The sequence below is a fragment of the Dufourea novaeangliae genome, unplaced genomic scaffold (assembly GCF_001272555.1).
Source record: "Dufourea novaeangliae isolate 0120121106 unplaced genomic scaffold, ASM127255v1 scaffold11, whole genome shotgun sequence".
NCBI lineage: Eukaryota > Metazoa > Arthropoda > Insecta > Hymenoptera > Halictidae > Dufourea > Dufourea novaeangliae.
Window position 1 is genome coordinate 900,452 of NW_015373895.1, and position 17,020 is coordinate 917,471.

The 17,020-nt window shown below is 37.8% G+C and overlaps 1 protein-coding gene across 1 annotated transcript in view; it reads left to right on the forward strand.

Moving 5' to 3' along the window:
* The first annotated feature begins 2,068 nt into the window (after positions 1–2,068).
* LOC107189855 overlaps positions 2,069–17,020 on the forward strand; it is a 40,973-nt gene continuing 26,021 nt past the window's right edge. The window contains exons 1-8 of the mRNA XM_015578535.1: positions 2,069–2,540; positions 10,853–11,092; positions 11,290–11,420; positions 13,184–13,826; positions 13,993–14,779; positions 15,590–15,667; positions 15,850–16,055; positions 16,530–16,765. Coding sequence (XP_015434021.1) covers positions 2,479–2,540; positions 10,853–11,092; positions 11,290–11,420; positions 13,184–13,826; positions 13,993–14,779; positions 15,590–15,667; positions 15,850–16,055; positions 16,530–16,765 — 2,383 coding nt within the window. The 5' untranslated portion in view covers positions 2,069–2,478. The remainder of the gene's footprint in view (positions 2,541–10,852; positions 11,093–11,289; positions 11,421–13,183; positions 13,827–13,992; positions 14,780–15,589; positions 15,668–15,849; positions 16,056–16,529; positions 16,766–17,020) is intronic.

A 17,020-nucleotide genomic window follows, 5' to 3' on the forward strand; every position in this document is an offset into this window, starting at 1 on the left:
TGGTGGCGAAGTAGAAATTCTTACAAGAAACTTTTTATCCAACTCTTATCCAGTCTTTACTGTAATTACTGATGTTAAACATTTGTGTTGTACCATTTACAACTGGACATAATAAGCATTGCATTGCAGTAGGGGATAAAGTCGCATAATTGTTAATTAATTACTTTCTTTCTACTGCTGTATAGAAAATTCTGTCAAAAGTTACTTGCTTTTTATAATTTTGTATATTTAATATTACCCAAAAGCAGAAAAGCAGTTGGAATAAGTGTGGAACAGAATTCTGTGTGAACTTGTGTGCGTTGTAAGTAACATGAAAAGAAATTAAAATTTTAATAATATTAAACAATGTAAATATTTCTTATCGATATTCCTTTTTTAAATACATATATCTATGTATATGTTCAATAAAGTCAAATTATTTGATATAATAAATTGGATATCAATAACTTATAAATTTTAATAAACAAATCAGATGTTACTTGAAATTGAGAAATTAAATATTTAATTTATAGACTGCAAAAGTTCATTGCTATAACGTCTTTTGTAGTTGTTGCATCGGCCCACGATCTGTTGTATTTTAAGTATGTGACTACACACGTCCACCCGGATTGAGTACGTGAGTCGCATGGAAAATCAATTAACTAAAACTGTACAGAAACATGTTTTACATTTATTTGTGCAATTTGCTAAAAAAAATATTGTGGGGTAACCTGTTGTACCTGAGATATGGTTGTACCAAGGTTGTATATTCAATTTTAAATGTTGGTGGATTTTGTTTGCAAATTTGGCAATACTAGTTTATACATAATTGGCGAGAAGGCCTACAAAAGTTAGTTTGCAAGCGCTCGCGTCGCAAGTCGACGCGTTACGACGATGTGAAGATCTATTTTAATAAAAAGTTTATTTTTATTTTGAACGAAGTAAGATTGATCAGTTACTTGAAAATTTCTTTCTTTTTATGCAATATTCCTTTTAGTGTAATTGATTCAGAACATTTTAAAGCATTTATCAATGGACTGAATGATGAATATAAGCGTCCTACAAGGAAAGTACTGTTAACAACAATTTTGGATGCACAATATGATGAGTTTTTTAATTCAATGGTTACATCTTACAAGTGGCCAAAAACTTTTTCTAGACTCTTAGAACTTTAGTACAAGAAGAGAAACTGGAAGGGTTCTGAGTGAAGTTATAAAATAATTAATTTCATTACTACTGATAGCTTTACATTTATTGATATTAATATTCTTTTCACAAACGTGTTCAGTCTCATCTGTACACGTTGTACTGCAACTTACCATACTTAAAACAGATGTATTGCAATTCATTTTATCAAAACCATTTTTATTTACCTGATGAAAAATTTTTATTTTTTTTATTGCATACTCATTTATGCCGTTCTAATCTCTTCACAGCTGTATTTCGAATATCATGGTTGCACACTGTGCAAAACGCTACATTTTCGCCTTTTTCATTCTTTCTCCTAATGAACCCCAAAGGATCATATTGATTATGCTTTTTTCTACCACCCATTTTGTTGCAATCACAAAAAATTTACCCGTACAATAAAAGTTAATTTGAGGTTATATTTCGTGTTTAATATGACACTTACAATATTACATTTTTAGCATTTTATACGAAAAGGAGATATGTATCGTTTTTATAAATGTTTTAAAATTTTTTCTACTTTAATTGTTTAAACGTTGAAATAATTAATATTTCTATTTACGACCTTTGCGACAAATTACTCGTATCACGTACCCTCACGAGCAAACTCGGTTACCCAGCTGAAGTACACTTTTACTCGATGAAAACAAGATTGCGCTTGCGTGAACACAACCAATCGCCAATCTGGCACCAGAGTACCACGTGACCGTGTTCCTCGCTCCCAGGAAGCTGCTTCCCCCCGCGCAACTTATTCCTATGTCCATGCTCCGGTTCGTACCGACCGCGGAAAACCTGTCCACACAGTTACGAGTCAGATAAACACCTGTGGCTATGTATAGGTGAGCACACGCAGCCTAAAGATACCGGTATATTACCATCACAGCATAAATGCTGAGCGTGTGTGTGAATGCATAGCTAGAAGGAACGCGTCTCGTCCGGCGCATTCAAGTCAGAGAAAAACGGTGGCGTGCACAGGTAGAGAAGGACGGGGCAAGGTGCGCCGTGATACTATTTACACCAGATTGTAGCGAGTGTGAGTCGGCCGCCGTCGACACCGTTGTGTTGCTTCTCATTTGAGTACGGCGCGGAAGTCTGTGAATTTGCAACCTGTTGCTCGAATGGTTCGTTGTTCCTGTATACGTTGGTCCTGGCACGCGTTAATGTGTGTTAGCCTTGACGGGCGCCATCTAACCTGGACACGCACTTGCACGGCGTTTACACGTGGATCCGTTGAGCCTGAGTCAGGAAAACATCCTCGAATTGCGAAGACGTCGATATGTGATCCGCGATCGAGTGTCAACAGTGCCTAGTATGTCGACTACGGACGTGTTTCGCTTCGAGCAACCGGGACCAGCCGCTGAGGAGGAACAAGGGTAACGTTGAATCGAGTTCTGTTCATACAATAAAGGTGTCGAGAGAAAAACTCGTGTAGTTTTTACTACATATAGATTGTGTGGAAATCCCGAAATGTGTTATCATAGTTCCTTTCTCGTATTCGGTTATATGCATGTATACACTGCGTGCAAACCCGGCTTCCGCTAGAGGAAAAAGTGTCGTGGGGGAGGGGCCTCTTACCACTTGATAAATTTATTTCAAGTACTGAAATAAATGTCAAACCAAATATTAATTTGCCATACATTTCAATAGTTCCGGATACCAAATGGTAGGAGGCCCTTACTCCTCCGCTAGGGGAAAAAGTAGCGTATGAGAAAGGTCTCCTACCACTTTGTAAATTTATTTCAAGTACCGAAATAAATGTTAAATCGAGTGTTAATTTGAAATAAGTTTCAATAATTCCCGAGACTAACAGTAAGTGGTAGAAGACCCTTCTCTTACACTGGTTTTTTCTCCCAGCGGAAGCAGAGTTTGCTCGTGAGGGTACACTGACGTGCAAACTCGGCTTTCGCTAGGGGAAAACGTGTCGTAGGGAAGGGTCGCATACAACTCGGTAAATTTAAAACAAGTACTGAATTAAATGTTAAACTAAATATTAATTTGACATAAATTTTAGTAACTTCTAAAACCAAGCTATAGGAAACCCTTCCCTTACGTTACTTTTTCCCCTAGCGTAAGCCGAGTTTGCTCATGAGGCTCGTGAGCATAGAGCTGCTGGTACCAAACATTTTCCATAATTTATTTCTCAATATTTAGTAATTATACGATTATATACTTACATATGAAGCATATATTTATTTCATTTTTTTATTCATTTAGGCCTCATTGCTACAAAATAATCAACGAATTTTTTTAAGCTTTATTTATAAATAAATTATTACGAGCTTCTTCAGTTACCTACCACCAAGGGCCAAGGGTTGTACCTCAAATTTATAAAACCGAAACTCAAAATCAGGTTAATTCTCTTGAAAATAATATTATGCAAGAATCTGATTTGCTATATAATTTTCCGGTCAGGATAGTTTCCGAAACACACGATTATGCTTTTGAAGAAAAGCGTCGAAGAATGGTAATAGATTATAGGGATGAAATGAAAAAACTATTAATGATACCTACCTTTTTCCAAATATAACCCAGATACTACATCAGAATAGGGTATTATTTAGATAAAAGATACTTTATCTTTATTCGTTATTCGAAACGCTCCATTCGTTCGAATAAACTTTTCATCTGTTATCTGTATCTTTGATTTCATGCCTTCGAATAAAAGATACAGATTAAAAGTGAAAACTTTTTATCTTTTATTTGTATTTTTTTTTTCGTGAGGAAAATCCTCATGGACTCCCCGGTCTCCTGGAAGGGAGACCGAGGTTGTGCCGGACTCTTACCGGCTAAAAACCCCACGATGGCCTACCTCGAGGCGTTTGTGAGGGCGTGGGGAACCCCCTGCAAGGCAGCTTTTTCCTCGAGGGGATGGGTTACACAAGACTCGCCCCTCCCTCCAAAAGTCTTTCGCTGTTCGACGGTGTCGAAGGGCCACTCCCCCACAACGCTCCTCCTCTGGGCTGCCTCCTATTGCGGACGGAACGACGAGCCTCCACTCGCCTCTCCAGCGGCGGCTGCCCGAGTGCCTCGGTGGAGGAATGCTCCCTCCTTCTGACTTTTTTGGCAACCACCTTGCCCAAAGGGAGAAAACTGCTCTTCTACAGTAGTGGGGGGAGGTATACGAGGATCACACACGCTTTATCATCCAATATACCAATCGCAGCGCGTAGCCAACGTTACAGCGGGAACTCGGCTGACAGACACGCGCTCTGATTGATCAGGGTTTTTCATTAATATCTCGTTAACAAAGCCTCGGATAACATTTTTGATAAGGAAAAAGTTGTTTAAAACCACTTCACGAATCTCCCATTTCCGGGTCCTCCAACATTTGTGTTACACACTGTATAAACATATCTCGAAGGAGTTTTCAAAATGTTTTAAATCGTCGATGCATTTGATCTCTTTTTTATATTTTTGCTTGATTCTGCTATCTCCTGTACGGGAATAGAAGATTCACAGAAAAAATGATTCATATACTGTTCGCGTACACCAGTGGAGACGCGCCTTTAGTCACGTTCCTCCAAGAATCTTGCTCGTTCCCTCTCTCTCTCAATGTCAATGACTGCTCCCTCAGGGCTAGCTGTGGCTGTGACCCTCCGTGTGACCGAGTGTCTCGTTTTTCTCTGTATCGTAGCGTATACAGCTTGACTGGAGTGGAATAGCTTTCACACGGAGGTATAACGAACTCGTGATACTTCGATACTTCAATCTAACTTTCCGAATCTATTGAACATATTCAGTACTGCATACTGAATATTTTAGCAATAGTAATTACAGTTTTTGAATTCGAATAAGAATCTAAATATGCCAAGATTGAGAGGTTTGCTGAAGTTTTTCGATAAAAATTTAGAGGTTGTTTTAAAGATATTTGAGTGCTAGGTTTAACACTGCTAATTATGAAATATGTTTATATCACCAGTAATTTACCTTTAGTATCCGCTGAACTATCACATATTAAATTCTATTCGATTCTAAGTAGGAGTGAGTTGAAACCTAATTTTGAATTCTCGGAACTCGAACCCAAAACTTCATAAAATTTCGAAACTCGAAGCGCTGATTTTGTTTAAAAAATTTAAATCTTTATCGACTATAGTTAAATAAACACAAACATAACACTATATTCACTTATACTTTTTGTAGCACTAACACGCAATAGTTTAGCAGTTCCGACTTCTTACTACAACTAAGTAATACTATAATAAGTACTGATAAATAATTGTCAGCAATAATTATTGCAACACGTGTGCATTCATCTTTGAATGCGTGTTACATTTTTGGACTGATGTGATTTGCTGCTTTACTTGATTCTTGTATCGGGAGAGCAACTAAAGAAGAATGCAGAATCATATATTATTTCATATAACTTGACTGCCTTCGATCGACTATTATATACATTTCTTTAATTGTAGGAATCTACAAAATCGGCGATCCGATACGGAAGAAAAGTAGTCGCAAAACCGGTATTTACGATAAATATCGTATTCCCAGTCGTTGACATCCGAAACGGAACATTACTGTCTAAAGCCGCGTCCCCATTGCGTCGGCCTTTGCCACATGAACCTGGACTCCTGGATTCGTTTCCTGACTGATGTCGGTAAACAAGAAAAGAATTCGTGATGAACTAGCAATGAGGATGCGTGTTCGACAACAAGGAGGGTCATTTCACGGTCGGTCCCTTTCTTCTCTGGATGTCTGGGATTTTGATTAAAACGACGTACGATGTAGTTCACGTGGAATTAGGGGCGGGGTTTAAGTCATCATGTTTCGAGTTTCGAATTTTTTTAAGAAATACAGGCCTTTCAATGTTGCGGGTTTTACCCGTTTTCATGAAAATGAATTGTATTTAGGAATTATATCTTGGCAACTATTTATCGTATTCGGTTGATTACTTTTTGTTGTACATGAACAGATTATAAATAATATTCTAAATAATATGTAAAAAAGTGAAAATCGACAAAATTACAGTTGTCCGCAGTTATACATTGTATGCAAGGCATACCACGCGAAATCGGACACTTTTTGGAGTAATACCTCGGATTTTGTTGACACTTTGGTATGTTGTAGTCTTTAGTGATATATATAAGTGTTTCGAAGGATTTTGAAAATTTTTGTAATTGTTGATTCTACAGCTGTTTGAAATATAGTGTCAACTGTTTTTCAATAAATCATAACTGTTGAACTAACTGATCAAAATGAGTTTCGTATGTGCTTACAGTGGAGACATAACAGTACCTATCCAAATTATTTTTGTTAGAAGAAAATATTTCTTGACCATTTATTTTGCAAATGTATAAATGAAATGCAAACTAAATGGTTTAGAAATATTTCTTTTTAACTGAAATAATTTTTATTTCATGCTTTAATTCTTGTTGTCGAATATTCTACACTATAAATATCTGATTTGAGTGAGAAAATAAATTCGATGTTTTAACACCTTAAAAAAAATATTATGCAACTAGGTCAACCCTTCTAAAGTAAAGGAAAGGAAAAATGAATTCAGTACGATGAAAAGTTTCCGAGATCAAAATTCATAAGTATCTAATAGCCTAGTTTCACGAAAGTAGGCAAAAATTGGAAATTTTGACTCTGGTAAATGCCGCTGCGGATCTGTGCCGTCTTGCAATTGCCGCCTCGATGGGGACGCGGCTTAATGCACGCCTAGTCACGCCCCCACTGGTACGAGATAACGTGAACCGAACCGAGGCGAACCGAAAGAAAGCGAAGTGTACCGACTGTAGCTCACGAGTCCGTGCATTCGTTGCAAAAGTCGCAAAACGGCGCGCAAAGAGTTGAACAACCGATGGTGTGTATGTACAGGGTGTTTCATGGTGTCGGTAGTGGATAAAGAACATGAAAACGATTAAAAAAGTCCGTATAAACACGTGCCCTATAGAACATTATTTTCCAGTGGAAGTATTTGTGTACACCAGTGATTGTTAACGACGAACTGATAGTAGGACTGATCCGATTAAACTGTTTGTACAAAATGTTTTAAGTTGTCAAGTACATAATTGCATACTAGTGGAGTACAAATGGCAGATGTTTTTTGTGTCCCCTCTTTACTATTGGGAAAGTCAGAATTTCGATACGCCAACTAGTAACAGAAAATGAAACTACTGAGAGTAAGTCGAGTATCCATATGATCAACAGTGTTTAAATAGTTCAGAAAAAGAAGTGAAACCTAAGAAAAAAAACCTGAACAGGTTGAGAAAAATCAGTGTTTTTATATTTGTGTGTTATTTAATGCTTTTAAATTAATCGGTATAATAACAGTCATAATTATTTACGCAGTTATAAAAAAGTACACCATGGAATTTTCTCCTAGAACAAATAAGGGTAAAATATATTGCTGTGTGTACGGCTGTAACAGTCGTGCATTTAAAAATGATACTATTCACTTTTATCGTATTCTCCGGCAAAAAGTAAACTTTGCGAAATTAAAAAATAAATAAAATCAAATAAAAATTATTGACCGCTTCAGGGCATGGATGAAAGTTTTAAAAATGGGCAAGAATATATCATCGTCTATGATAGTATGCTCATTACACATTACAAAAGATGAGTTTATCCCAACGAGCATTATTGTAATCAGAAATATAGTTCGACATAAAATTTATGGTTTTCAGGAAGTCATGTCGTAAATTTCCTTAAGTTATAAGTCATACCAATTCGTTCAGCTTTAAATTATTTATTAAAAATATTTCACCACTAATTTCATATGGATCAACTTTTAAATTTAATGTCTGAAGACAAAACGCAATGATTTCAACAGCATCATTATTGTCATCTTCATTTCGTCTACCCCAATTTAACGGGTGATCACGATTAATTACATTTTCATGACCAATAAAGTTTTTGCTTTGGGTTGTTGCACACGCGAACTTACAAATTTCGTTGACCGAAGCTCGCATTGTTCTTTCAATTAAAATCACAAGCTTCTGATTCAATCTTAAAGCCGTTAAAAGCTACTGTGTATTCGTGGTATCTCAACTGTATATAAACAAGTATGTATGAATTTGAAGAACCTACTGTCAGTAGTTTTCCATCTTACCATCAGAGGGCCAAAGTCTAAGCCACGCCCCCACCGACTTTCCCAATACGCTATGAAATTCTCCTGTATACCAATACGTACATTTACATCGTATTACTTACGCTGTATCAGCGATAAGGAGCGTGCATTGGTCGCTTCTCCGGGCCTAAAGTGGCTGCGCAATCCAAGTACGCACCTGGATCAGGAACATTATTTGCTGTCACTAATGCACCGATCCTTTTTGCTAGGTTCGAGCGGACACGTGACGTGTCATCGAGCGTTTATCGACGAAATCAGAAATGGACGGTTGGTTAATAGAATTCTGCAATTCGGTCAGGTTTGACCGACTTAATCTGATCCGAGTTAATCCGGTACCCGAAGCTTTCTGTCCGTTCAAGCTCGCCCGAGGCACTGACCCAAAACCAGTAGAGTCTGGCCCTCCGCTCGAATCGATCCTAAATTTGGGTCGCGCTAGCTCCGGTCATCTCTAATACATCGACCAAATATTCAAATAAAATTGGGTCCATTCCAGTATCCAATTGTTTGAGATAGTTCGGATAAATTGAGTCACAGCCGACTAAAGAGTGGGGCATGCCTGATCAAATCCAGCAGTTTTATCCGGGACACAGTACCCTTGCCTTGTTCAATTTTGGGGCTGAAACGATTGGTTTGGTACAGATTTCAGTAAACAGTTTGATCATTCGGGAGCCTTAACAAGTGACGGTAACAATTAAAGAATACTGCGGATTCTGCAAAAATGTAAATCCTCGATGAGTGTTCCAAGGCTCCTCGACACTGAACATTAAATATTTCATAAATTAATGACCATATGCGTCCGAAACAAATATCATTGGCTTCTGAACGCCAAGCTGCATCACTGTGCTAAACCGCATTAATCTGTTAACCAGGTATGACGAAATATTTCATCATACCAGGAAGACAACTCTAACAGGGATGACGACTTTTTAAATGAAATATTTCATCATACCAGGAAGACAACTCTAACAGGGATGACGACTTTTCATCATGGAAATTTTTAATGGTTCCCAGTACGTTTTACGTCGTTCTTACCCATTAAAACCTAGCGTGGCCATATGGGAAAATCTATATAAAATATATATGGGCCATCTGGGCCCATTGTGAAACGAGTTGAACAAAACTTAATTCTCCGGTTAACAGGTTAAAGTGTCAGGGTTACATCTGGGGATCTTTCCATGTCAGTGATGTGGAGCCTTCGAACACTCATCGAGGATTTACTGTAGAGATTCGAAAGATGGAATATTCCGTTACACGCGGACAAAGTGTTCGAAATCGCTTCGATAATTGTCGCGGAAAGTGACACCACCTTGCACCGTGCTCGATTTGCTTCATTCCGCTAGCGAGCATCCTGACTCCGATAGCGATCGCTGGTCCAGTGGCTACCTTTCCGTCGGCCGGATGCGGTCGGCACTGAATCGCCTCCTCCAACTCGACGAAACTTGCTCTCCTGGTATGCTGGGAGAACGCGTAGGTGTACCGCGGAGGGAGACTCGTTGCATCGCATATATCGATCGATGTATTCTGGCGTCATTATCATTCACTCGATACATCCACCGATATATTTGAGTTATAGTGAAAATAAAAATTGGTGTTTGGATGGTTAGTCTCTGTGTAGTGTTACGTGTTTGATTTGTGCATCGGTGATTAGAAAACTGGGATTCTACGACTGGTTCCAGCAGGGATATGAGAGTATAATTCGAGAAATTTATACTTTTTAACGTAGATATGTTGGTGTATAATATTGGTCTAGTTGTATCGTACGCTGCGTTTTTACTAAAAAAAACTTACGGAATCTTTGATATTGTACGCCAAAGTTTGATTTCGGCACTTCTATTTTTGCTGAGCTGAAATAGGGATATTTTATACTTCATATTAAATTAACTATGATTAAGTTAAAATGTTTTTAAAAATACTTTTATTTAAATTTAATTATAAAGGGACGTTTAGATTTTATACCTGATAACAGTGATCCCTCGATGAATGCGACACGAGCAATGGCGTTGTTCCCTTTGCTGGGGGAGCCCCCCTGTGGAACCAATCAAAGCAGAGTAAACAGGAGCTAAGCAGAGGCTTGGCTTCGGGCAAAATACAATTTTATGAAGGGTTCAAAACCAAGTAAACCCGAGTGTGTCGCACTCATCGAGGCATTACTGAAGTTTTTTTTTTGCCGATTTTTGCATAAATAAATAATAAAAATCAATTTCCGCGATAGCAGAACTCGTACATGATTAGAAATAGGGACATTGACCTTAGGTAGATTTGTATCGGTTATTTTCGCAGGAAACGTGATGAGCCCGTAAAACATTTCGAAATCTGTAAGGTTCGAAATTCAGAAAGAAAATTCACGTCTCTAAAAATGAGAAATGTCGTGTCTGATTAGTAGACTTTATGCAAAATAACAGTTTTTTAAGCGATTTGTAAAGATAGATGTGAAGCTTGAATTTTCTTTCATTTCTTAATGATTTTTATTATTAGAAGAATAAGACAGAAAATATCCGATGTTAACTTTACCATTTGTCACATTTCACATATTCGTATATGTTACAAATGCATATAATCCGCAGTCTACTGATTAGAGTTCAACCCAGAAATACAGTAAAACTATTCGTTTTATAGAAGACTGAGGGCTGATCTCCAATACCTCCGGAGGAGGGGACTTCTAAAGGCGTCAGGTGAACTATCGTGCCAAGGACGTAAATGCACCAAATGCAGTACGCCGTTTGGTAGATTCTACAACACCGGCGCTCCATGTGCCCGCTGCAGGCACAGAGTTTGCAGACAGTGCTGTATCGAGGTCAGGCGCCTTGTCGATAACAAAGACGTCGAATGGATCTGTAACGTTTGCTACAAGATCGCGTGAGTTGCTTCTAGTACTTTCCTACGAATTCTTTGCTACCTTGAATTTTAAAGAAAAACAAATTGTTTGTTTCTAATGCATGATGATTTGTAATTGAATATATTGCTCTTTATAAACAGCTAATATTTAATAATTCAAGGTGTTTTTAAAAAAAACGGTGATAAATATTGCAATTTTTTTGTTTTTATAATTTTAGGGAATTGAGTGCTGCTACAGGAGATTGGATATACGAAACTCCGGTATGCAAAGGATCCATAAACAGGAAAAATTCTGCGTCTACTGTTGAAATATTAAAGCACACTATTCGACGTGCTTGGACGATTAACGGTACGTTCAGTATAATTATTATTATTTACTGCGCATAGTTACATCATATTAAACCGTCCAATCTGGGCTATTTCACGCCAAATCGATCACATTCTGCATTCGATGTCAGGAATTTTGTTTGAAATAAAATAAACTATTCCATGTGAAATTAGGGGCAGTTTATGTCATCATTTTACTGGTATCGCGTTTTTTTTTTTAAATACAGACTACTAAAGTTTGTAATTTTTGTCTATTTTCGTGAAACCGGCGTGTCCTTATGAATTTTTATCTCGGAAACTATTTATCGTATTGAGTTAATTTTTCCTTTCTTTTAATCTAGAAGGTTTTGTCTATTTGAGTAATATTTTTTTGAATAATAAAATCATTTTTAAAATATGGAAAATTATAGACAAATTTTTCTTTTGCAAATTCCTCTTGGAGTATCGATAAATTTGAAAAAAAATGTGTCCGTATTCCTTGAAATTCTACATACAAGATAAGCTGTTTTTGAAAATGATGATATTAAAAGCAACTTCGAAATGAGCAGTTGAAGATCAAAAATTAAGATCACAGTGAGAAAATTCACTGAAGATAAAAAAATCACGATCACGGACGTAAATGAAGTTAAATCACGGCCATGATCGTGATTCTGCGATCACTGTGACAAATCATTATTAGTTATTTTGCACACACCATCTCTAATCGCGATCGGCGCACTGGATAGCACAGAGGCTAGAAGTTGCGTGCGCATGCTCCGATCGTCCAACAGCACAGTGATGGTAAGGACCGTGTTGACCTTACCGACAGAATGGTTGCCAGGCTTGACTTCTGCAATCAAATGTAATGTAATATTTGTAAAAGATATTTTCGGCCATTCAAATGAATCTTGGGTTGTAGGAATTTGATTGTTCAATAGTTGTGCAGTCGCCCCGTCAGAAAAGTATATAATTTTTTTTTAACCTTCCCGAAAATAAATCTGTAAGGTTCTTCTAAACTTTCAGAAATTATGACAAAATTATAATTAAGTCCTTATCGTATGCAATAGAAAAATTGATTTTTTGGAAATTTTACATGAGAATGCACCCTTAAACACGTTGTTTGGTTAAAGCTGGATAGACGTGATGAACCAATCGCATGGCCCCCTCGATCCCCTCAATTTAAACCCTCCGGACTTCTTTTTATGAGGATGTTTGAGAAACAAAGTGTAGTATTCGCCGAGAAATGACTTACAATTAGAAAAATTACGCACTCGACTCCACAATGCTTGCCAAACAATTCGACAGAGATGTAGAAATACATGGAGAACATGTGGAACACCTTCTGTAAATACAAAAAGTACTACGTCAATCATGATGCTAACATACAAAAATATTTACATCTTAGAAATGGTTGACTTTTCGACCTATGTTCATGAAGGCTTTTTTACTCCGTACTGTGTGATATGTACCATATAAATATTGAATGGTTTTTTTTAACACCCTGTATGCAGGGTGTAACAAAAGTGTTGTAGGTCTTGGAAATGGGTCCCTCGTGAGGCGATTTGGAACAAGTTTTTCCTTGTTATCCGTGTCTTTGTTAACGAGATATTATCGAAAAATCACGATCAATCAGAGCGCGAATCTGCCGGCCGAGCTTTGATTGGCCCGGATTTTTCGATAATATCTCGTTAACGAAGCCTCGGATAACATTTTTGCTAAGGACAAACTTGTTTCAAATCACCTCACGAGTGACACATTTCAGGGATCTAAAACACTTTTGTTACACCCTGTATATTTCGTATACAGGTCTACCCACGCGTTGGTCTACGACAAGAACATCGCCAGAGTTGCGGTTGTACCGAAGTTTACCGACCCGTCGTCAGGAATACCGGGAAATTATCGACAAGAACGAATTTGTAAAACCTGCAGACGACCAATCCCTGGACTTAGACCAGAGGGCGCCAGTTACGTGGGAGGCAATTAAACAAGTTTGGGGCTGTGGTGACTCCACGAAAAACGATCCGTGCAAGCATGTAGTGACAGGAAACGAGACGATTTCGCCAGAAATATTTACGGCAAGGTTCGATATCAATGATCGAAGGACTTCGAAACGTGGCGAAAAATTGTCGAATAAACAAGAGGAGGAAGTGCCGTCGTACGATGCCATAAAACCAAAAAAACTCGACCGATTTACCGCAACGATTGGTTTTAAAACGAAAACTGAAGTGCAAGTGGAAACTTCGAACAACCAGGAACAGAATTCACTAAGGATCTCCTTAATAAAATCGCCGAAGATCTTATCGAAATTGATCTCGCCGGAAATTAAGTTAGCCCAGTCTAAGCATGGCGAGAGAAAATCTAGTATTCCTATATTTCGTCGAAGCTCGAAGGAATTCGAGGACATTAGGAGCCCTCAAGAGTCACCGAAACGTTCTCTTATTCCGCAAAGGTACTCTAGTTTTTAAATTTCATTCAGACTATATTAACCGTATTATTACCGACATTCAATTTATCATTGACCTAACTAACTCTAATACATATTAGCTGTTACATGAGTTATTCTGATAAGAGAATCCTCGATTGACAGTGTTTCATCAACTACTATTCTGTTGAAGATACAGAGGAAGCACTGATGATCTCCGTCGCAGCCGTGAGGACATAAGTGTGCCCAGCTTGATTCCGAAATTGTTGTCAGGCCGCAGCAAGGAGGAGAAATTAAAGCGTCAAGATAGCAAAGACGACATACGGTCCAACGTGAAGTTCGTTCGCAAGGACTTGAAAGAGGAGACAAAAAGTTCGGTCTTTCAGCCGGGAAGCAAAGAGGACTCTAAACACGGTATTCGACTATTCCGGCGGGATAGCAGCCACGCAGACGTGGGTAGAGATAGTGTGAATTTAAATGCGCACGCCACCGGCGTCACTGCAAAAGGAAAGCAAGCCGGCAGAGAGGAGAAGCAAGAGAGGGCGGATGAGCGCGTGGGTGTCTCTGCCGTAGTGAGATCGAGGTCGACAGTGCACGAGCAAAGGACGAAGGTACTGTCTAGAGAGGGCAGAGAGACTGCTGACTGTAAATCGTCGAGAAACGACGAGGAATGTCTGCAGCAGAATGACGGAATGAAGGCCAAGACAGGAAGCAAAGAAGAGACGATGCTTGACGTCGTCGCCGCTGAAGAGAAACTACTGCAGGATCGGGAAGGCATTAAGAGAGATGACAAGGGGAAGCTAATGGAGGTTGAGAATGCGAAACAGATGGTGGAACAACAACTGGCAGAAGATGATAGAAGTTCAGACTCTATGAAGGACAGTGTTACTGATGAAACCGATGCCACTCACTTTGGTGCGAGTGAACGGAAGATTGCTGGGGATCTTGGCCAGGGAAAGAAGTTTGACGATTTCCAAGTGGTCAGTTTGCCATTTTTCACTGCAATAGTTTGTGACTGGTTTAAAAGGTTTTATCGTATTGAACAAGTGTCTTCTGTATATTAGGTCATCCCAGAAATACGTGCTGTAAAGCGTTTACTCGGTTCTTTGAAATGAGTAGTTTTGCGGCAAGATAATGCTAAATCACATGTGGCATAAAGTGTTTTAAAAATCATTTTATTCAAACATTACCCGTTTTGAGTACCACGTACTTTATGGTTTATAGGATTGCCTAAAAGGTGTTGAATCATGTTTAAATGTTAATGTATATAGGGAGTATGACAGTTTTACACAGTAAATGAAAAAACAGTTAGGTAATAGGAGGGCCCATTATACTTCTTCCTAGAGTTTAAAGCTATTTATTGAACATTTATGAAGCACAAATCTATGAGGCGACTCTTGTTCGTGATTTTGAATGTTTACAGAACTCTATCTTTGAACACAACAAGAAGGAGAGCTTATGTTCGATTTTATTTCTATTATATTTAACATTAAATATAATTATCTTATAGTGAATAACATTGTTTTTATAAGCATTAATACTCATTCAGTATCATAAGGAAGAAACTATAATTAATAGGTTTTATATACATTGAAAATGATGGAATTATTCTTAGAAATTTTTTCTACAATAAGTAATACTACTTCTTCCAAGAATATTAAACCACCCTCTTAAATCAATCTTTACAATTCTATATTTTCATACGATAAAATTTCGACAGTCAAATAATATAATATAACCATCAATTAACTAACACGATATAAAAGTACTTTTCATTTTCATAATCATAGGTGCGGCGAAAGTTTTCAAAGGAGGAATTCTCGAACCCCGATGAAGCAGATGATATTCCAAACAAACGGTGTTCAAGTGTAAGTTTTCTAATTTTTCAAATTAACGTCTATTAAATGCCAATTTTTTTTTATAGTGTAACTTGTTCCATAAACACTTTATAATTGTTTATTTGTATGTATTCTAGAATATGAAAGGTAGAGTTATGTTAACTGAGAGTAGAGCTGCTTAAAGTAAGGAAGTTATTATATATCTCTTATAGCAATTATCACCAGAAGCAAGTCCATTGAGTACAAGATCATCAAGGTACAGTCCAAGGGAAAGTGAAAGTGAACCAACTCCAGCCCTTTCAAGAAAGGCAGGAGACTCGTGGTCAGCATCTCAAAGGATACGAGATGCCATTACAAGAACTAGGAGGGAATCAAATAGCAGCACCAGATATGAGAGCAGCGGTAGCGAGAGTGTGAGGTACATACGATTTAAATAGATGGAAGACACCTAAAGATAATACTAGTAATAATAGAAAAGTTTCGTGTTAATGAACTCTTAAAGGGCTGATCATCTAACAATAAAGAGGGCTAACTAATTACTAAATTCTCGCTGTGTGTCGCAGAAGTTACAATTCGGCCTAAACCTAATGTTAGTGTCATAAGTATACTGCAGGGTTTTATGCAAAATTAAAGTTTTTGAAGTAATTTATAAAGACAGGAGCAATCGTAGTAATTTATTTTCCCTCTTAAGTATATTATTAGATTCAGAGTAAAATAGAAAATTTGTTGAATCTGATGAAAATTTTGTTTTTTATTGTATTTCACAGAGCCCTATAAGTTATAAATGCATAAAATCCGTAGTCTAGTCATAAGCAATATGAGTGTCTTTATTACTTTATTACCGATATTTCATATCCGAAACTATTCGTTGTTCGTTATTTTGATCAATTAGATTCAGTGAGACCGGTTTCCATGGATACGCAGAACTGGCAAGGAAAGTGAAGCTTTTCACTGGAAGTGGAAGTGGCGCCGCGACGTCGACGATCAGAAACGACGAAACCGTGCAACGTGATAGTGCAACAAGTGCAGGCGAGGATGAGCCGCACGACGACAATCATGGAAGAACGGGTCCTGTTTCTTTCCAGGGAAGAAGCATATTACGTAGGAGAAGACAATTTGATGCTCAAGGTATGTGAAAGTGTATTTACATTCACTTGACGTTCTGCATGTTTCATAAGGGCTTTACAGATACTCACGTGGCCCTTTTTTTTTACGCGGGAAAATCTAAAGACATCCCGGTTACCTAGGGAGGGAACCAGGATAGTGTGACATTCTTACTTATTAAAATCCTTACTCCTGGAACTCTTTTCGAATGTTACCAGCACAGAGGTTAGGGTGATTCACCTAACGCTGTCATCTAAATTACTTGTAAATTGTTTGTTA